At 33.1% G+C, this 21,713-nt stretch overlaps 1 protein-coding gene across 3 annotated transcripts; it reads left to right on the forward strand.

The window, feature by feature from the left end:
* The first annotated feature begins 29 nt into the window (after positions 1-29).
* On the forward strand, positions 30-17,432 carry LOC110657616 (zinc finger CCCH domain-containing protein 13). Of its 3 annotated transcripts, none has more exons than XM_058150043.1 (12): positions 30-188; positions 283-544; positions 2,074-2,184; positions 2,455-2,488; positions 4,024-4,165; positions 4,242-4,298; positions 4,588-4,685; positions 4,827-4,898; positions 5,043-5,257; positions 12,147-12,331; positions 16,661-16,873; positions 17,113-17,432. In XM_058150043.1, the coding sequence occupies exons 2-12, from the start codon at positions 418-420 to the stop codon at positions 17,182-17,184; spliced, it is 1,326 nt and encodes a 441-aa protein (XP_058006026.1). In that variant the 5' UTR covers positions 30-188; positions 283-417; the 3' UTR covers positions 17,185-17,432. The 3 variants fall into 3 exon arrangements, with proteins under 3 accessions (XP_058006026.1, XP_058006027.1, XP_021670585.2); XM_021814893.2 differs by having other exon boundaries at positions 34-188; positions 278-544; XM_058150044.1 differs by lacking the exon at positions 16,661-16,873.
* The last annotated feature ends 4,281 nt before the right edge of the window (positions 17,433-21,713 follow it).

Here is a 21,713-nt window from a genome sequence, read left to right on the forward strand (position 1 = left end):
CCATAAAAGAAAAGTGCTGAGCTTGTTTCCTCCATTGAGCAAATCCATCCATCCTGAATCACGTTTCCTCTTATTCAGTGATCCGGAAGCCGAATACTTTCCAACTCTTGCCAGTTGCGGTTTAGCAGTATCAGGACCCACCTGTCCTTGAGCTTGACCATTCTCTACATATCTCCATAACTATCAAGGTATTTTTCGCTTGCCAGGCTATGAAATCTTCTGCTTTTCTTTCCCTTTCTATTTTCTTCAACTCACAATCTACAGCTTCTTTTTAAAGTGCAGGAATCTTTTCTATTTGCGTTCTTATAGCGCCACCAAATGGGGATTGGTTTCTCCCGCTATTCTTAGTTATAGTTTCGCTTCGTTAATCACTTGAAAGATCCATTTTCTTTGATTTAATATTTGGGTTTTTGGAAAATGGTTGAACGGAAGCTCTTTAAAACGAAGTTATGTGTATTGTATCAAAAGGGTCGTTGTCATCGCCAGAATTGCTCCTTCGCCCATGGAAGTGTTGAGCTTCGACAATTTTTGGGTTCTTCTAACGGTAATTTAGCTCCTTTTTGCGTCCTTCAAATACCCTGGTTGATAATTTTTTATTTTTTATTTTATGGAAATACTGGATATATCCTCTGCCGCTACAATTGGCAATGAAAGCAGTTTTATATCTCTGCAATTCCTCGCTTGAGTTTTGTTTGGTTTGTTAATCTTTCTTCCTCAGTTGTTTTTATTTTCAATATATTTCCCATGATTTTGGAATTTTATGAGTTTTGAAGGTGAGAAATGATTGTCGCAATTAATGCGGGTTTGGACATGAATTAATTTATTTGATTTTGTGTATGCAATGGACTAACCATATATTTCCTTGTTAATTATTTGTAAAACATGTCTGCAATATAGTTCCACATTGAATGTTTTGGGGGTCTGTTCATTCAAATGAAGATCACTTCTTGCTACATTTTTCTGATCCAGAGGTGTCTTTAGGATCCATCTGCCTCCGTTAGTGCTGTTATTTTTGTTATTATCAGAGCATTTGATGCAACAAAGATATTGCTGTTTCTCTATTTTTTTAAATTAATTTTTTTATTATTTTTCTTTTTTCTGATTTTTTTTTTTTGCTAAGTCTATTTGTTAGTTTTCTTCTATCTGAAATTTTATTTGGATAGATACTTGCTTTTGCCAAATTATTTTGGACGAGTGAGTGAAATGTCCAGATACATGTGATCTATGAAATGTGTATGAGGAGATTCAGTGATTTATTGATGTAGTGACTGGAGATGCAATCCAAATGCCTTCTGGATATATGAGTTGCATTATATCTGCAGTGTGGCTTTCTAATTTATGAAAGAAGATATCGACTCACGGGGTTCATTCTTTTGATAATGCTGGTTTTGGTATATATCGTGGTGATCTTTATCCTTATCTATCTTACTATACCTGCCAAGCTCCAACTATTTGATGAAGGATCAGTAGTAGGTTTCATGGACTTCATGTTCTTTGGTGATATTGAGATCACTGGGAGGTTTGTTGAAATCCTCAAATGTTATCACTAATATATTCAACAATATATACTGATGGAGGCCATGTGTCCACATTGTTTACACTTCTTCTCCTTGAATGACATTGTGGAGGAATTTCTTAAAAGAAGGAATTACGCAGTTTTTATGCGAGTTATTTCCCGAAGAAACCAATTCTTTTTGCATATTATTTCTCAATATGGCTCCAGGGAGAAATCTTTAGTATTCAATTGTATTGCTTGTCTTACTGATCAACAAGAAGATGGAGTATATCAACTATTCTTATCCCATTCTACTTTGATATTCAAATGGTTCTTCCAGTGTTATATGGTGAAGTTTCTGTTTCTGTTCATTACATGAGGGGATAGTTTCATGGTCCCTTTGGAATTGGCAAGCAGGCACTATTACTGTTCATTGTTATGTTACTCTTGTTGTTCCATGTGATGGTAAGCTTAGCCTCATTGCCATTTATGGGTTCTATGCCTGCAGCTATAGGAAGATATATAGAAAGTTAATGACCAATCTGCTGTACTGGAAATTCTTTTCCTTCTTAATGCAGGTAAGCGGGACCATCGAGGTGGTGACTTGAGGGATAAGCTTGACAAGAGGCTTTCTCCACAGCGTAGAATTTCTCCAGGAAGAAATACAAGAAGCCGGCATACATTTCATGGTCAGAAATTGCATCCTTATATCTTAGCCACATATTTTACTCATGTAGTCACTTTCTCTGTTATCATTTCTTGTCTATGGATTAACTGAATTGTGCACTTGTCCTCCTTGGTTATATGTACTTTTCTTCTCTTTAAGTTTTGGATGCATTAACACAAACATTCAAGGACAGTTAGAATCCAATTTAAGGTCCAGTTTAATTTTATTCTGAACTTGTAATTATCCCTTATTTTTTACTCTCTCTTTCTCTGTATTTGACTATTTGTTTCAGGATCTAGCCCTTCCAGGTCCATTGAGAAAAACAGGTATGTTCAAATGAATATTTTGATGTTACCAATTTATTTGAGGTTCTTTTGGTATTTCCTTTCTCAACACATTTGCGTTGTGGTGATGCATGAATTTATTTGAGGTTCTTTTGGTATTTCTTTCCCAACACATTTGTGTTGTGGTGATGTATGATACTATCATCCATTCTTTTTGAACTGCAAAGGTGCATGTTCCTAACCCTGGCCGCGAACCAGTTTGGGCCCATAACCATCCTGGAACACCACCCCCCCCCCCCCCCCCCCTCTTCCGCGCTGAACTGTACCAGAACCAGCAGTCCTGGTCGATTCCTAACCAGAATTAAAAAAAAAAAAGAAATTAACATAATTAGAGGAAATTGGTCAAACTCTGAGGAAAATTTTTTGATTAATTATAATAGTAGCATAATTGATGGAAATTTTACTAAACTTTTCTTTTTTTAGAAAATTATTAAAAAAAATTCAAATAAAATATGCAGATTTCCCCTTAATTATTTCATTAAAAATTTTAAGTTAATTGTTTAATTTCTTCTACATTGTTAAAAAGATTTTCAAATCTATGTAAAATTTTTATTTCTATTTTTAAATAAAGGCGACTGAATTGGATCCAGGCGTGAACCAGCCTCCAGAGGACCAATCCCAGTTCTTTTTCATGAACCAGAATCATTGGTTCCTGGTCTGGTGGTTCATGAACCATGACCACGCCTTGGTGTTTCTAGATCTTAACTGAAAAACCTTGTGAGAGTTGTGTTCTGTGCAGTTGAATTGGAACCAGGCCTGAACCAACTTCCATAGGTCCAATCCAAGTTCTCCTCCCTCATGAACTAGAACCGTTGGTTTCTGGCGGTTCATGAACCATGACGAGGCCTAGGTGTTTCTAGATCTTCAGTGAAAGGCCTCGTGAGAGTTGTTTTTGTGAAATAGAAATTGAAAATATTTTAATTACTACGCCAATCCTTCCAAGTTCGTTAGAAGCTGACCAGTTCGATGCTGGAAAAGCTATATCTCTCTGACTATGGTAGAGACATTTTCTTATAGGCACATTAACATTTAAATTTTTAAAAGAAAAAAAAATTTAAAGGAAGCCCTTGGTGGGCTTGACAAGCAATGCCAACTATTTTATCAAAACTATCTGATGGCACAAACAGCCTGGCCTGGGAGCCTTCTCCATCATATTGGCTTGGGTGTGTGTTAACTAGTTAATGCTTCCATAGGATCAAATTTGTTATTAGGCTGTGTGGATGATAAAGAATACTTTTTTTTTGGTGGTTTTCTTGATCTGGACACTCAATTTTAGAGGTCAGCTTTGGAAACATGATGTGATTGGTTTAGTATGGCGAGCCAATTGTTTTCCGAATGTGAAAATAAGTTTGAGAATAAGAAAGTTTCAGGTGTTTTTTGAAGCAAATTTGGCAATTCAATAAGCATTTATTCTCTACATGTAAATATAAATCATTGATTTTTCTTTTTTTTTTTGTTTTTATCTCCATGTTGTACACACATTTGGGTACTAAAATAACGGTCCTTTTCTCTTACAGTGACAGAAAACGCAGGAAAAAACAGCATTTTGATGGTCAAAGTGATTTATCCAGAAGTCTGAAAAGTTCAGATGGGGCAGAAGATCGGGTTAAAAGAAGAAAAACCACATCAACTGATTCTATATTTTTTCTTAAGAAGCAGGTTAGAAGAGTTTTGTGTGCTTAATTCTTAATGTTTTACTTCTATTCTTCAGTTATTTTATTTGGAAAATGTGCAGCTAATAGAAGCACAGTCAGAGATTGACGTGCTTGATCAACAGAAATCTCAATTAAAGGTCAGTTGGTCTAATTAGTCATTATTTTTGTTATGACTCTGAGTGCACTTCTTTTTTCCATTTAGTTTGTTTGGTTTTATATTTTTTGACCTATCAATTAGTTATTTATGTTGGAATTACTAGGTTATATGATTCTATATCTTTATTTTTTGTCATGTCATCATCTGTTTCAAATGGTTTTGAGGTGTATATTATTTTGTTGTTTTATATCTAACTTTGGCATTAATTCTCTTGTTTTCATGTGGAGCCAATGCTTATATTTTGTTGTTTGATGCTTTTATTTTTGAAGACCTTAGTAGAAGAGAAAGTTGAAGAAGCCAATATTCTAACTTCCAGAGTTCTGGAGCTTGATTTTCAATTGTCGAAAGAAAAAGAGGAATATAGAAGGTAGTCATGAATGTGATAACATAATTTTCCCTTTTTTTGTCCATTGGTATGTAATCTGTTTAGTATTCTCTGCAGATGGGAGTTTTTCTTTATATATATATATATATAAACCCCTTCACTCTTTGTTGTTGAAATTTCTAGGAATGTTTCAAAAATCAAGAAGTTTGTCAAGACATATAAGCGGTATGTGCGGGTTCAAGAGGATTTGAAAAAGTAAGTTCTTGTTGTGATATTTCACTAGTTCCTACATATATTTTGTCTGTTTTGATAATTTTTGTCATTGTCAGTTTCTCTAATTTAGCAGCATGTTGGCGTTGAGTGTTTTTCATAATTCTGTTTATTCATGGAAATGCATAGGTCACAAGTTCGTCTTCAGAGGTTGGGAGATCACCTTGGCTCTGACACTACCATAAATGGTGGAAATGAAGAGGATTCAAGCATCAATATTGTCAGTGATGGAGAGGCTCCTGGTTATCATACTGTCTGCCCACCGAATGAGGTGCATAATAATCATTTCCCTGGCAAGAAAGGTCTGCTTGTTAAATGTGATACTGTTGAAGAATCAACAAAAGGTGATAATTTCTTCGATATGCTTCTGGAATTTTGGAACGTTCAGCATTTGATCAGTCCCTACATTTTGAGTTTTCTTTCTTTGTAATAAATTAAATCAAGGTTGAGAAGCCAACAATATGATTCCACAAGCACCCTACAAAAATCATAAATTGTAGATAAGTTTCATTGCTATTTGCGCTGCTGGGGTGTGCAGAATTTGATTTAAACTGAAAACATAAAACTGAACTGACAATTCTTATTTTGGGTTTTGTAGTTGATCAGTTCAGTTCTATTTTATAGTCTATAGAATAAATATTAGATTATATCAGTTTGGTTTGGTATTAACACTGAGAAAACTGAGGAAATCAAACCGAACTAAATTAAATATAAATTATGTAAAATTGTATCTTAGAAATGTGTGTGTGCATTTTTTTTCTTTTTTTTTTTTCCAATTAAACAAAGAGGGCCCGACACCCTAATTGTCTCTCCCCTTCTTACATCGGACTTACCTTCACCTTCCTTGCTCCTCACTTCCTCATCTCCTCATTCCTGTCTCCTTGTTACTCATAGACCAAACCCAACCGCAACACCATCCACCACAACCCCCACCCCCCCCCCCACAAACCAAAAAAACAAAAAAAAAAGGCCAGCCCTGCATTTGCTCCTTGCCTCTCTTTATCTTGGACAATTGCCCCTATGTCTCTAGTCTCTATCCTGCACTACCAACTTCTCACCCGGCTTCCATATGCCAGCCTCTCGTTAACTGAGACAACCATTGGTCATCTTCTTTCCCATGGCTCTCTTTGTCACATGAATGGACTCTTGACCACCCCTTGCATTTGCCTCTAACTTGTTGCTTCTCACCACTGTCTCCTTTGTCTCTCTCTATGTCTCTGGTATCTGCCACTCTCAGCCTCATCTCAAGTCTCTAAGACAATTAGTCTCTAAACTTTATTCTTAAAATTTTCTTCTCAATTTGTCCTTTATGCAAACTACTCTTTCGCATTTGCTTGTGTTTCAGTGTTTTGAGAAGTAATTTGCTTGTTTATTGCTGTTTTGTGTTGTAATTTTCTTGTGATTTACTAATTGTTTTTCTAATCTGGGTAGTTGTTCGGTATACGTTGTTTTTTTTTCAATGTTCAAGGATGAGAATATGAGCATTGAATATCAAACGAAGGATTATTATTATTACATTGGTGAAGACCAGCAATGTTCTTGCCATTTGTTAATTGTTTTAATGCTGAGAAACTGACAAACTGGATCGAATAGGTTTGATTTCCTCTCCTACTAATTTGATCATTTTGGTTTTGGTGGTTGTGAGACCAAACTTAACCAAATTGACTGGTGCACATCCCTAGTAGTTAAGCTAGCACTTAAGAGACTACCTTGGCCCAGAGTGAGATAGAACTTATATCACATCTGCATATTTATCAATATATTGGTGCCCCCTTCTTAACATAGAGTTGGAAGGCTATCTATGTAACTGAAGAAAGGTTGTAAAACTGCTTTTTCCATTTTGTGAGGAAATGCTTTTAGCCGCTGCGCAGCCCCCCCCCCCCCCCCCCCCCAAAACTGGGTTTCTTGTCTTCCAAATTTGGTTTCTTCTTGGAATAATTGAGCTTTATTTAATGATATAATCTTCCAATAACCTTCAATGTGAGAAGTTGCTATGTTTTAAGATGAGGTAATTAGTAACATGATTTGCCTCGTCTTTCAACTTGGTAAAGATCCTTGAGGTAGCATATGTGAAACCTCATGTTCATTAGTTGCATTCCAAAATTCCAAAATTTTCATGCTAGTGCATCTTTCCATGGTTATTTGTCATTTGAATTCTTAAGATATTTTGAAAAACATGTATGGTGAAGAAATCAATTAGAAATCAAGGAGAAACAAATTTAGTATGAATGCGTTATCAAAGTTTTTATATTATTATTAATAAATGAAATTATATATATTTAACAAAATTATTATTTATAATTTATTGTTAAAACCATTTAGTTAGTTCTCTCTCATACATGCAAAATACATTTATATATGATGACTAAAAAAATTTTTTGTGCTATGATTTTATAAGTTAATAGGCTAAAGTGAACAATTAGAGACAATTTTGTTATAGAAAAAAATTGTTCCAAATTCCTATATTCTTCATAGTTTATTTTTTTTGGTATATTTTCTTAATTTATAATGTTAGTTTATTAAGTAAAATGTATTTTATTATAAATAAAGTCACTTTAAATTATTCTAAAAGAATAATGTGTGTGGTGATTAAGATAAATTTAATTATTTAATAGTTAAAAACAATTAAAATAAGATAAAATTTTAAAATTAAATATTGAAAAAGAAAAAAAACTTAACATAGAACTTGAGAGGGTTCAACCAATCAAGAAAGGGGGAAAAACATATTATAAGTTTTATGGTATTGTTATTGGAATAGTAACTCAAAGTTGAGTTTTTGATATATGGGTTAGATTGTTTGTACAATTTTTAATATGTATTTTCTTGATATGTGAGATTAATTCAGTTATGTTTTAATTGTACTTTTTTTAATGACATTAGTGTAAAATATTTTAAATTTATATTTAACTGCAAAAGAAAATAAAAAAAAAAAGTAATTTGGCATTGGTAAAAAGAAAAAACTGTCATGCCTTTAGAATTAAAAAAAAAAAAAATTGTAATGGTCCAAAAATAGCATGACACCAATTCTGTTGCAAAGAAATACATACTCTTTGATACGAAGAAAATGATTTGTTTTGTAGTTATTGAGGGTAGAATGTCTTATCATAAAAAATAAGGGATAAAATAGTCTAAATGCTATTACTAGAACAATAAATCTTTGTTGTGTTTTAGTAAATAAAATAATGTAATTGTGCAAGAAGGGGAAAAAAAAAGCTTTAGTTTTGTTCTCTATTTCTTCTTCATTGGTATAGAGGGAAAAAAAATAGAAGATGCTTTAGGGCAGAAGAAGCTTTTTCTCAATGATAAAGTTTTGGATATTAAACATTTTGAATTTTGGTTTGGCAGAATGTAGTTGTGGAATGTTGAAATTAGGATCATAGGAAAGATAGGAGAAAATAATAAGAGAAGGATTTACATGGTTAAACATCTGAGAGCCTACATCCACAGATATAAAACCTTAAAAGGGTTACTTTTCATTCACTTATATGTTTACATAGTACATAAGACTTTATATTTATAATCAAAGATACAAGATATATATGACATCATATTAATATGCCATAAGTTACTCCTTTATATAAGCTTTAAATCAAGCCATTAATTTGTTAATCAGTTACATGATTTTCTCATAGTCATGTGCATAGTTACCTACGGGAACGGGAACATGATACTCTTTTTAGTTATATATTGGGTACTTTCGGAGTAGGTTTAATCGGTTAGCTCTTTCGGGACGTAGTACGTTTAAATAATATCTTGAGCTCGTTGAGTGAAAATTAATAATCTTTTTTATTGCTTACAATTTGTTACTTTGTATTTTTTTAATTTAATTTTAAAAATTCTAAAAGTTCAATATCTAATAGGTTTAATAATTACAATAGACAAAAAGAAAAATTTAATGATACATTTCATTCTTAAAAATATTAATATGATTAAACAGATTAATTTTAAAAAAGTAACATAGAAATTTTAAAAAAAATTAACATGCCACGGTGATAAAAGAATAATATTTAATGAGTATATATCTTTATTAACATTATAAATATTAAAGTGGCACTATAAATAACTACATAGTTATTTTTTTATATGTGCCAGCTATAATTTTTTTTTTTATTTTTTTTATTTTTATTGGGTAAAATGTGCTAGGTGTAGTTTAAATGTTTAATAATTAGATCAGTCATTTATAGACTTCTCTCTTTACATTTATTTTTCTTGGTTTTGACGTCTTCTTTTGCTGTTCATGTTGTTCTGGGCTTCTCCTCTCTGGATCTTGCCATCTTTAACTATAATTTTTTTATGATTTGCTATTCTTCATCTTCTTCTTGGCTTCTTCCTCCTCTTCTTCTTCTTAAATCCTCACAATCTTTTCCTGTAATTTTTGAGGATTTATGGTTCACTCATTTTGGCGACTCCGATCGCGCACCCTAGCGAATTGGGACACAAACATCTTGCAAATTAGGACGCACAAATCATATCGTGGAGCTCAGGAGGTTTTAGTGAGTCTGGTAACTATGGTCATGTGATTATTCAATATGAGACATATCCCACGAGTTAAGGGAAAATCTTATCAATTCCAACACTCTCCCCTTGATGAGATTTTTGCTAAAGTTATGGATCTATCATCAAGCTTGCTTCCTTTTCTTTTCTTCCTTTTTTTTTTTTTTTAAAAAGTTGGTTGCACCGTCTCCGGCAATGGGCTTCTAGCAATGACCTCATTGGCAGTTGGTGCTTTGGTCTAGGTGGGTGGTGAGACTTGAATGATATCTTGCTATGGTGGTCTAAATATGTGTACTTCTCGATCCATTTCTTTTCTAGAAACTTAGGAGAAAAATAGAAAAAAGAATTTTAGAGAAGGGACTAAATTCCTAGGCTCTGATCTATGCAGAAGGAGAATTTGAGAGAAAAATAGCTTTGGGACTCAAAACCTTAAGCTATGATGAAGAAAAAGAATATGAGAGAAAAATAGCTTTGGGACTCAAACCCTAGGCTTTGATACCATGTTGAAATTTAGAATGATAAAAAAGATGGGAGAAAATAATATCAGAAGGATCTACATGCATTGGCTACCGAGAGCTTATGTTCACAGACGCAATCTCAAAAGGGCTACATTTCATTCACTTTTGTGTTTACATAATACATAATATTTCATATTTATAATGGAAGATACAAGATATATATGGCATCCTATTAATAACCATAAATCTCTCCTTTACATAAACTTTAATCAAGCCATTGATTTTGCTAATCAATTACATGATTTTCTCTTAATCATGAGATTCTTTAATATGAGACATATCCCATGAATTAAGAAAAAATCTCATCAATTCCAACATGGAGGATAGACTTATAAGGAATAAATATAAATTCATTAGTAGGAAAGTAGAAATGACACTAGTTGAGGAAAAGTTGAGAAAAGGCAAATTGAGATAGTTTAGATATGTGCATCATAGACCAATAAATGCACAAGTATGGAAGGTTGAACACATTGAAGTTGTTGGTGAAAAGAAAGCAAGGGGTAGGTCTAAGATGTGGGAGGAAGTAGTAAGAAATGATCTAGCATTCTGAGATGTTTTTGAAGATGCAGCCCAAAACTAACTGGAAGGAAATGGATTCACATAGCTGAACTCAATTAGTGTGGGCTTAAGGCTATAGTTGAGTTGAGCGAGCAATGTTTCGATATACAAGCATTTTTGCACTCCTTTGACTTTTGGTCTTGCAAGTGATTTTTTTTACTTCATACAGTTTGGCAACTCCTAGCTGCCCTTTAATGTTATTTCTTTTTGCCTTGTCAGATAACTGTTTTTATTTTTTTTAAAAGGTCTTAGATTCAATACAAGGCATATTTGGGATCTTATCAGTCTTTTCTAGCTATAGTTGAGTTAAATGTTTATATTTGTTTAAGTTATATTGTGGCGGTTCAGTCTTTTCTTTGTTTTCTTTTCTGAAATAAGCTTACTGCATCTTCAAGGTCATATTAGTCACAAATCATAGACTTTTGAATTTCCAATCTTTGCCTATTCTTGAATCAAGCAATAAGGAGCTTTCCATCTTATTTAACATCTACTGCATGGTTAGCTCATTATACTTACTTGCGTGCTTAATTATTCTCAAATTTCCTTGGTATCGATTGTTCTCAACTGGGTTAAAGTATATAAAGTTTTTTAAGATCCTGGGTATTCGTAGAAAAATTTATCTTTGCAATAGCATATTCATCTTCTCCCTTTCCTTAGCCAAAGTACCTCTTCCTTTGTGAGAACATTGTGAAGCATTACAGAACCTGAAACAAGGGACAGATAGCAAGTGTGATTACAGTTTGAGAAATTCTAGATTTAAGTACTTAATGGGTGGATAACAGAGTTACATTTTAGGTATTGGAATACTGTGATGGTACTTATTTGAGTACTAAATAATAAATTGATCCCTAATTTTTTTAATTTGTGAAGATAATCATATAAATCCAAGTAGTGTCAAAAGAGAGCAAAACATATATTACAGAATGAGCGTACACAAAAAAAAAAAAAAAAAAAAAACCCTCAAAATTATATTCTACCTGCAATTTGTTTCATCAAAAAATAAGAAAAAAATGTAGTCATAATTATGGCTAATTGGCTATCGCACTCAATAAAACCCTTGACAAATACATATCAATGTTTCCTAAAAAAGAATACCTTCACTTGAAATCATACCTAAGTTTCCTGAGCCATCACACCTATGAAGGCAATTGTGTCATAGGTATTTCAAAATTTTCTGAAAATCTCTATCATTTACTAAATTAAAATTTGATAGATTATGTGTAATATTGATGTTCAACAATCCTAATCCTAATTAGACTTTGGACTCCCAATAGAAACTTAGAAACTTTATTATTTTGACTAGAAAAGGCCAAATACAATCACTTTGTGAAAAGTAATAAGAGGCTAAACTTGAAAAAGATCTATGGCTACTAAACTATTACTTGTTAATAGCATTGGCACTAACGAATGCTTGTAAGATACATAACTAATAGTTAAATAACATGAATGTGAAACTTATGAATGACTAGAAAGACTTCGTCAATGGGATCTTCCTTTTACTTTATTCTACTATTTTCTAAATCATGTAGATAATTGGTCATTACATTATGCTATGGTTTGGCATTGTGTCATTAGAGATTCACTTCAATGCTTGGTCATCACTTCTAAATTCTGCTTCATAATGGCCCTTGCCATTCCTTGGCTAACATCTTTGCAATTTTAGCAAATTTGACCCATGGTGGAGGATATCATATTGAGACTACAAGACTGGGGAAGCTTTCTCAATTGAATGCATGCAAGGAAGTTGAGATGGTGGAGAGTGGGAATGATGGTCATCAGCCTACAACAAATGGAAGCAAACAAAAGAGAGGACATAATGTTTCTGCAAGCATGCCCTCTGCAGATAAGGTTCTCTCTCTCTTTTTCTACCCCCTCCTTTTTTTTTTTTTCCTTTTTCTATGAGAGATCTTGTTTTGCTATCAAGTGGTGGTGCGGTTTTCATCAATTTGTGGTACAAATAGCAAGCTTTCTTTGTGTTTTGCATATATATTTTCATCATGAGTTCATGACATCAAGACCTTCACTGTTAAAAATATAAGATTACCTTGGTAAAGCAACAAGTGAGAACTGTTGCCAGGAGTATAGGAAGGCACAAGTTGTGGTTCACATTTTAAATGTCTTATAATATTATTAACACATCACAAAGTTTGTTTGGAAATGCAATGTGGTGTCAACAAATCTAGAGTTGGTTGTTCTAAAACTCTTGTAATATTGCAGCACCACTATGTCCTAATGTTTGGTAGGTTATAACTGCACCTTTTCTTCTTTGTTCACCCCCACCCACCAACACCCCCCCTCTGCGCGCGCGCACACGTGCTCTCCGCTCCTCCTTATAGGGGCAATTATTATGTTTGCTTAGTTGGACTTATGATGTAGAACAAGAAAACAATGTTGTTTGTTTCTTCACATCTTTGGAAATATTAGAATGGATAAAATAAATGAAAATAACAATTGAAAGGCTTTTTAATTCACTAGGAATTCGAGAGTTTGATCTTCTACTTGCCCTAAGATTCATCAAGATTGGCGTGCTCATTCTCATCACCTTTAGCTTCTCTCTCTAGAATAGGTTATACGAACGTATCCAACTCAACCTTATCTTCTTGTTTTTCAAGATCTGAAGGCTCAACAATCAAAGCTTTTGATTCAAGCTGCTCTTTATCTTCAATTTTAGGTTCAAGTTGCTTTGCTTATTTGTGTTTAAGTTCTTGCCTATCTTTAACAACTTTTGATGTTTCATCAAGCTAAGCTTTCAATTTAACAATGCTTCATATCGCAGATCAAACTCTGCTTTCATTTGAAACAGTTATTCTTTCTTCCATGCTTCTAGTTCTCTCCATAATTCATAAAATTTGTTTGATAACTTGATATTTATATAACATACTTTGTAATATAAGTCATGTTCACCACCATTTCTGTCTATCCAATGACATGCATATACTTGTTTTGGAGTCTTTCAATGTCAATCCACAACATAGTGTCAAAAAACGCAATTTCAAAGCTCTTACTAGCCTTAAATACTCATTTTTACCCAAAATGGATGTCAAAATCAAAATTGTGTTAAAATTAGGAAGGGTCCTACCAAAATTTTGTTGATGTGGCGTTGACTTGGCCTTGTTGTGGATGTGATATTGAAGTGGTGGCTAAGAGGCACTTGAGCCGGCCAATGACGTGGTGCTACTTGGGTGTAGAATCTTGTGAAATCAAGCACACGGTGGTAATGTGAAATCAAATGAAGTCTGGTTGATCTTTACCTAATTCATTGTGTTTAGGCTATTGGTGGATGTGGTTTCAATAGCAGTAGTGTTATTAAAGGCGCGCCTTAGGCTCAAGGCTCGCAAGGCTCCAACCCTAAGGCCTCTATAGGAGAAAGTTAGGTGATCTTTTAACAGGCGCTTGCCTTATGCACCTGGGCATGCGCCTTGTTCTAGGCTCAAGGCTCTAAAAAGAGTCACCTTATTTATTTCCATCTCTAACACCATTAGACTTGGAATTTGTTGATCTACTTGAATTTGGTGTTGAAGCATCAAAAAGTTGTCAAAATTAGGGTTGTCGATGATAAAGAGACACCAAAATCTTACCAAACCCCCATAACCAAGATTGCACATTGTCCGCATTTCCATTTTCAACATTTGTGCTCCTTTTATCCCCCACCTCATGCCTTGTTTTCAATCTTCTCTCATTATCTCTCTCTCATGTTGATTGCTTGTTGGACTCTTATCTGTTTCTGATTTATCTAAAATTGTCATGTTTTGTTTTAAACACTACCTAAAAATGCTGCTTGGGTCCTTTATTTCATGATTGTTTTGAGAGCGCTACCCCCCCCCCCCTCCCTTCAAAAAGACACTAACATGCTATTTAGATCATCTATATTTTGATTATTTGCTGCTGTTTCTAAAAAAAATGAACCACTAACATGTTATTTAGGTCTTCTGTTTCTATGTTATCTAAAATTGCTTCCTTCTCACCCCCTTTTTTTAACAACACTAACAATGCAATTTGAGTTTGTTTGTGGATATAAAAAAATCTGGAGTTTGTTTATGAATGTCCAAAATTTATATTTATTTTATTTTCTAACAAGTTCTTATAGTGTTATCTTAAAAAGGAAAAAAAATATTATGAATGGTGAAGTCTATATTCATTTTTGTATTTTTCTATGCTTATTAATACTTTATATATTGGTTATTTTGACAAGTTTGATTAAATAGGGTTATGTCTATGATTATTTGATTTTGACTTTAATTTTAATTTTTTAAGCCTCACCTCATCTAGGTGTGCATTTATTGCTATGCAAATTTTTTTGAAAATTTTGCAAAGTTCACGAAATGAATAAATATTCGCAAACATAACTAAAACAAAGATATGCAACTAAATAATGAACATAAATATATCAAATAAAGATATTAAATCCATCATTTTTATACATCATTAGTATTATCAATCAATTTAAAACCAAAATAACTAAGTAGATAGTATTAATCAATTTATACTCAAAATATTATTGGGGCCTAAAACTTTCTTTGATATTATTTTTTAATTATTTACATATTTACCTAAAAGTGATTCAAAAGATAGCTAAACATTAGAAAAAATAAACAATAACTCACCCTTTACTCCTTTACTTCAATACACCTTGTCTATTTGATAATCTATGCTCTTGAGCTCAAAATTTTGTAGAGAAATGAAGGATTTCACTTGAGGTGGTTGTGGAGAAAATTGAGAGAGTTGACCAAAAATAACTTAGTTGCTTAGAAAGAAAATGAAAAGGTGCTAAAATGAAAGAGCTAAGATAGTTTTCTGCTCAAAAAAAAGGTTGTCTCTACTTCATTTCATGTGAAAGAGGTAAACAAAAGCCAAAGATTCTCAGCTGGAAAGATAACAACTATAACAGCCTTTACGCTTGCAATTTCAAAAAACCTTTAGATAATGGTAGTAACGGTAATGATAAGTCAAAATATTTTTAAATAATGGCCATTACGTAATGTCATGGTTGTTATTTAAAACCATGCCTAGGACTCCTTTCTACTTTAATGCATCTTATGCCTTTAATAACTATAGACAGCAGAGAGATGCTTATTGGCTGCCAGTAGATTACATTTACTTCCAGTCGGGTCACAACTTGGGTCGAAAGGTGAGCCTATTGGATTTCTACTTTTGGGCAACATTAGGTGACTGAAAATGTATTGTAGAAGTCGCTTAGAGGTTTTTGGTGGTTTAGCATTGGTGGATGGTGGTTCAAGGTTCAGAAAGTTGTGGGCTTGTGGTGGCAGCAAGGAAGCTTGTTGCGAGAAAGAGCCCAGCAGAAAAGAAATGCGAGAGTCAAACTTGCAAGGGACTTGGAAATTTTCAAAGCTAAAAAAACAGAAGGTTGGAGTTTGGCTTGGATACCAAATTGATGTAGAACTAGTAGAATAATGTGGAAAGAATGAAACAAATCTATAAGGATGGAGAAACACGTTCTTAATTGGAAGAGAAACACTTGTTCACTTTATCAAGTCCAAAGCAATCACCAATTGTTATAATAAGATCTGCCAAATATGTAGAGACTTAGGCCTATATGTAGAGTATTTGTAATCCTAATTACATTAGGATATTACGAATCCCTAAATCAAATACAATTAAGATGCATTTAGTATAAGGTTTAAAAATTGAGTGTTATGTGTCTCTCCGGTAAGTTTTAACCCCTAAAGAGGCAAATTGTAAACCTAGCCCCCCAAGGTTAATAGTTAGCCTATAAATAGGGGATAAATATTAACTAGGTTAAAAATTAACTTAGCCTCTTTAAGCATCTGAACAATATTAATAAGAGAGGTTAAAAGTTACAAGGTAATAATTGTCCCTTGTTAACTTTATACCAAACACCTCATTAGGAATTACAAATCACACAAAATCCTAAAAGAAAACATAACTCTAGTTATATGTATATATATTCCTAAAATTAGTACTAAAATCCCTAGTATTTCCTGCATCAACCTGTTAATAAATAAAATATATGAGGAGCATCTAAAACTTCTATGTTCTGTCTGTGTGGACACGAGGAAGAAAGAGAGAGAGAGAGAGGATTGCTAGAGATTGCTTTCACTATTCATCATTGCATCTGTTGAATACATTAAGAAAGTATTCAGCTCTGTTGAAATCCATTAACTATTCAGCTGTTTGCATGATTGATTGATTGTTCAGCCAAAGGGCTCAGGCTTGGGCCTTTCAGCACCATCAACCAGCATGGCTGCTCATGCAATTGATGAATTAGTGGAGATTGAAGTGGAGGAGAACATTGAGGTGGTTGAAACTACTTCAGTGGAAATTGATAAAGGAGCCACTACTTATGGGGTCAGAAGGGTACCATTTCTCCTTCCTCCGCCTCCTCCATTCCCTCAGAGTAATTATTCGCAGGTTGGTTCAGTTATTGATCATAGTATTTGCATTGGTTCTTGCTTGCATTCTCAGTTCAGATTTGCACCAAAGTTGACTTGGATATGTAGATCTGTTCTAGTAACATTATCAAAATGCAATCTACCATTATCTGAAATTGAATTCTCTTGCTAGTATTACTTTTAAGATATGGCTAATTGCTGTGCATCTGTTTCCTTTTCTTGTACCTGATGTTGAGCTGTTTTTCCCTTGACTATCAGTACAAGGGCAAAGACGAGAATGTGGATGTGGAAGGGCTGGAGGAGGAGATGATAGATGTTGACATCGTTTGAATCCATAATACTTGCTGCAAAGGATTTTATCTTTCAATGTGGCTTTTCTATAACGCAAAGACTGGATCATGTGATAGTTTTGGGTTATAATCAGACTAGAATCCTACCGTTATTTTTTTTTCTATAAGGAGTTATTTTTATAAATTTGTTGCTTATCAAGGCCTGTACCTGAAGAGAGTTGGAAACTCCTATTGGGTGATCTTGACATGATTAGTAAAACATGGAGATGCACAAAGATTGGTAAGGCATTTAACAATATGCAATTAAGGCTGAGTAATTGAGGAATGATAAATTTAATATTTGGCCGAGTAATTAAGGGATGCACAAAGATATAATGGCTTAACAAAAATCCTCAATCCTAATGTTTTCATTACAAGACTAGTTGAGAATGTGCTCCTGTCACATGTTTGGTGGATTACACAATAGACTTCCACATACAAAGTGAATAATACAAAACTACATATCCAAATTTGCCAGTTACCTTAATCTCACTGCTAATGATTGAGATTACAACCTAGGAGGGATGAACTGGCGACATCTTGTTGGGTAGCTTAAATCAAGTCATTCGAAACCCCCAACAAAATTTTTCTAAATTAAAACATCCTTTGAAGTGAGTTTGCTGATACCTTTGTAAATGATTTCGTCAAGACTGTGAAGAGACTTGTGGAAGCTATAAATCAAAATGAGCTCAAGGCTATGTTTCTTCACTGATTCTCTTATTCTTCCTCAGTTTTCTTTCCCAAATTTCTGCTAATCCAGAACGACAATGAACTAAACTTGAACAACTACAAAGGAAAAGAGTTCCAAAGAAAACACAATAAAGAGGATTAAACAAAGAAACAATTAAAAGGGAAAAAATAAAAAATAAAAAGAGGACTTGAAAATTGGATTTGGGAAAGAGTTTGAAATTTCTTTCTGCCTACATTTCTCCATGGAACGGAGAATCAAGACCCTTATAGTTCAATCTGTTGTGAAATTATGACCATACACATCAAAATAAGGGAATAGAGGACGCAGATTTTACACGGATTTCTAGAAATGCATTTTTTTTTAAGCTAGAGCTCCAAGAGTCTCAAAGTACAATTATGCTCATTTCCCATCATTATAATATAACCACAACTAATTACAATTATAATTCATAGTCTAAATAGAAATCTAACTGTCATCGTGAAAAATCAGGTCTTAACGTCAACATGGTCATAGGATTTTACATGCTCATAATGCGTGAGCAGAAACACGTTTCTCACGGCCAGGCCGTGTGTCATCCTTACATTATACGATTAGGTTGTGCAACTTATTGTCTCAACTTGCTATGATGCCTTATGCTGCTGTACATATTGCAAGGGTATTGCCCCACACCCCTAACTACCTAATGATGGAAGCTAACAATAAATTTTCATGCACACGTCCCCTTTTTTCGAAATCTTGAGGTGTGTAGCAAATCTCCAAATATGAGCCAATCTAGTACAACACAGTCTCTCAAGTTTTAGGAAAACAAGTTTTTTTTTAAAAAAAAAATATTAAAACCCATGGATGGTCTTCTTGGCCTTAATTGGGTGATTGGAACTTGAATCGTCAATTTCACATGATAGTTGAAAAACTTGAAGGGAGTCAGGGATGCACACAGAGGCCTGAAACTTTGAAAATTTTTTAGAATGTAGTGATAATTTATCTTTTAAAAAAAAAAAAATCTTCTACTATTATTAAATTTTTTTAGTACTGGACCTAAAATTTTCAAAATTTTTAAGATTATAATGGTATACTTTAAAAAATTAATTTTGGACCCTCAAGTATTTTAAAAGTTTAAAGGTTTCTTAATAATTTTATAAAAAAAGCTCTCAAATTCTTTATTATCCTATTAAAACAATGATACTAATACTAAACTCATTTGTTAAAAAAAATATTGTTTCTTGGCTTCTTTTTTTTATTTTAACTCTTTTGTTAAAAAAAAATATTGTTTCTTGGCTTTTTTTTCAATAATTTTATTTTGTGATTTTTCTCTTAAAATAAATCTACAGTCAACTACTTCTATTTTTTTAAATTTAAATTACTAGGCAAGATTATCAAAAGGAAGTCTAATACAATTATTTCGTCATTTTTTTCATCAATTTAAAATTTTAGTAATTTTCTTCTCATTGTTATTATTGGAATCTCTCCCTTATTGAAATTTCTTTATATTTTCTTTCATAATATTATTAGAAGTTAGAACTATGTCATTATTTTATTTGATCTATAATTTTAATTGAATTTTCTTTCATGATTTTTTTGGAAAAACTAGATTTGAAGTAAATTGGGCAAACTTTTTTAATTTTAAGCCAACAAAATATTTTAAATTCAGTAATTCACAACAAACATTAATTTTATTTTTTTAATTAATGGTAATTTGCAAATTTTTTTCACTATATTCATTAAATGTTTAATTTTTATAATTATGGTATGATTTTATCATTCAACTATTACAAAATTATCATCATCAGTCAATCACTCATCTGTTCAATGAACATCTAAGAAAAAAAAAAAACAAATCATATATTTTAAATGGACACCCTTAGCATAAATTTCTACATCTGTCTCTAGGGAGAGTGACAACTTTTTGGAAACTTTCTCCTATGAATAATGTAACACCCCCGTTTGCATAGCCTGGTAGATTTCACTGTTTCGGTGACCAGTGTCGGTCCGGACAATTAAGGGGATTAAAACCACACTTAAGACAACTAGAGAAGCTATAAACACAAATAATTAGTAATGTCCAATTAGTTAAGTATAAACAAGAAAAATAGAACAGAAGAAGTTAAACGAGCCGAGAGTCACAGCGATGGGTGATCTTCTCGGGAACAACTGCGAAGTCATTTTAAAGTCAAATTTCGAACCGTAAAAAGTGACGTTGCGGTCCTTAGGACCCTTATGAACACAGTGGAAAAGAGAAAATCACGAAAAATAACTGTTAAGCCAGTCAAATAATTAGGTCAGGGAGTCGAAAAAAATATAGAATTAATTGCAAACCGGGATGAACCGGCGAGGGGCAATTTGGTCAATTGACCAGAGCGACTCGACCTAATCATTAAATAAAATCGGAGAAAAGAAAACTTCGGAATCGAGAATTAAATTAAAGAACTAATAGAAAAAAAAAAAAAGAAGAGAAAATGAAAAAGGTGTAGGGAGATGACATCATGCATGATGCCATAAAGAATATAATTAATAAATTTACTTAAATTGATTTTTAGTCTTCTTAAGACATAAAAGAAAATAAAAAAAAAATAAAACACAAAAGTCTTCTTCAAAAACGTCACTCTCCCTCTCCCACACCGAAACCTCCATTAAAGCTCAATTTTGAGCTTGCATATTATAAGATTTCACCTTAGAAAAGTAAGCCACCATAGTTAAAGCTTGTCTAGGCAACTTGAGAAGAAGATTAGTCATCAAAGAAAGAAGAAAAGAAGAAAGAAAATTGGAGAAAAGGGGAGTTAGAAGTTGCTACACAAAGGTTAGTGATTTAAGTTGCAAATAAGTTTATTACTTGTGTTTATAACTTAGTTAACTTAGAAATATGCTTAAAATGAAATAAAAATATGTGTGAGGGACTAAACTGAATTTTGGCCAGCAGGTGATGGGAGTATAATTGCATGGTTTGATGGATTTAATTAGGTATATAAACCTTAATTAGTTGAATGACTAAGGTTAAAGGCATAGAATCAAGTAAATGCAAGAGTTTGTGTAGTTAGGGTTTTGGACATTAGGGTTTAGAGACCAAAAATATGAAAAACTTGTAAATGGTGTCTTTAACCTAATGTGAAGTGAAAAATGGTCATTTGTCACCAAATGAGGTGTGTTAGAAGTGTTGGAATTAAAAGCCAATTCGGATTGGATAAGGTCATGTGCTGACAGCATGACCAAAATTTCCTTTGAGGGACCAAAAATGAAATTTTACAAGTCCAATGGATATGGGACCAATTGGGGATGAAAATAGGCACTAAATGACACAATTTTCATTTGGGAATCCTGCCCAAAAAGTGACTAAAACCTAGTGAACAAAGTGACCGAAGTCTGAAAATCGCAGGCTGCCTCTGCACAAACTGACCAAATGAATAGTATTTGTTCATTTGGTCATAACTCGAGCTAGGCAGGTCAAAATAACCTGAAATTTTACCAGTGGTTAGATGAGATATAGATCTAAAACTTTCATGAAGAACACAAACCCAAATTATGCCATTAACCAAATCAAATTACTGAGCAAAGTTGGGTCACTAAATCTGCAGACTGCAGATTTGCCATTTGAACAGTAAAGTTTCAATGGCTATAACTCTTTCTAGAAAACTCCGATTTAGGCGATTCTTGAACCGATGGAAACTTAAGACATGGTAGAACATTTCATATGAAGAAAATTAGACCAAATTATGGACTTAACTTGATCAAATTGCTGAACGAAGTTGGAGCAATAAATCTGCAGAACCAAATTCTGCAGCATGAACAGTAAACGTAATTTGCTTATAACTTGAGCTAAAAAATTCCAATTGGGGTGATTCAAAAAG

The sequence above is a fragment of the Hevea brasiliensis genome, chromosome 7 (assembly GCF_030052815.1).
Source record: "Hevea brasiliensis isolate MT/VB/25A 57/8 chromosome 7, ASM3005281v1, whole genome shotgun sequence".
NCBI classification, from domain to species: domain Eukaryota; kingdom Viridiplantae; phylum Streptophyta; class Magnoliopsida; order Malpighiales; family Euphorbiaceae; genus Hevea; species Hevea brasiliensis.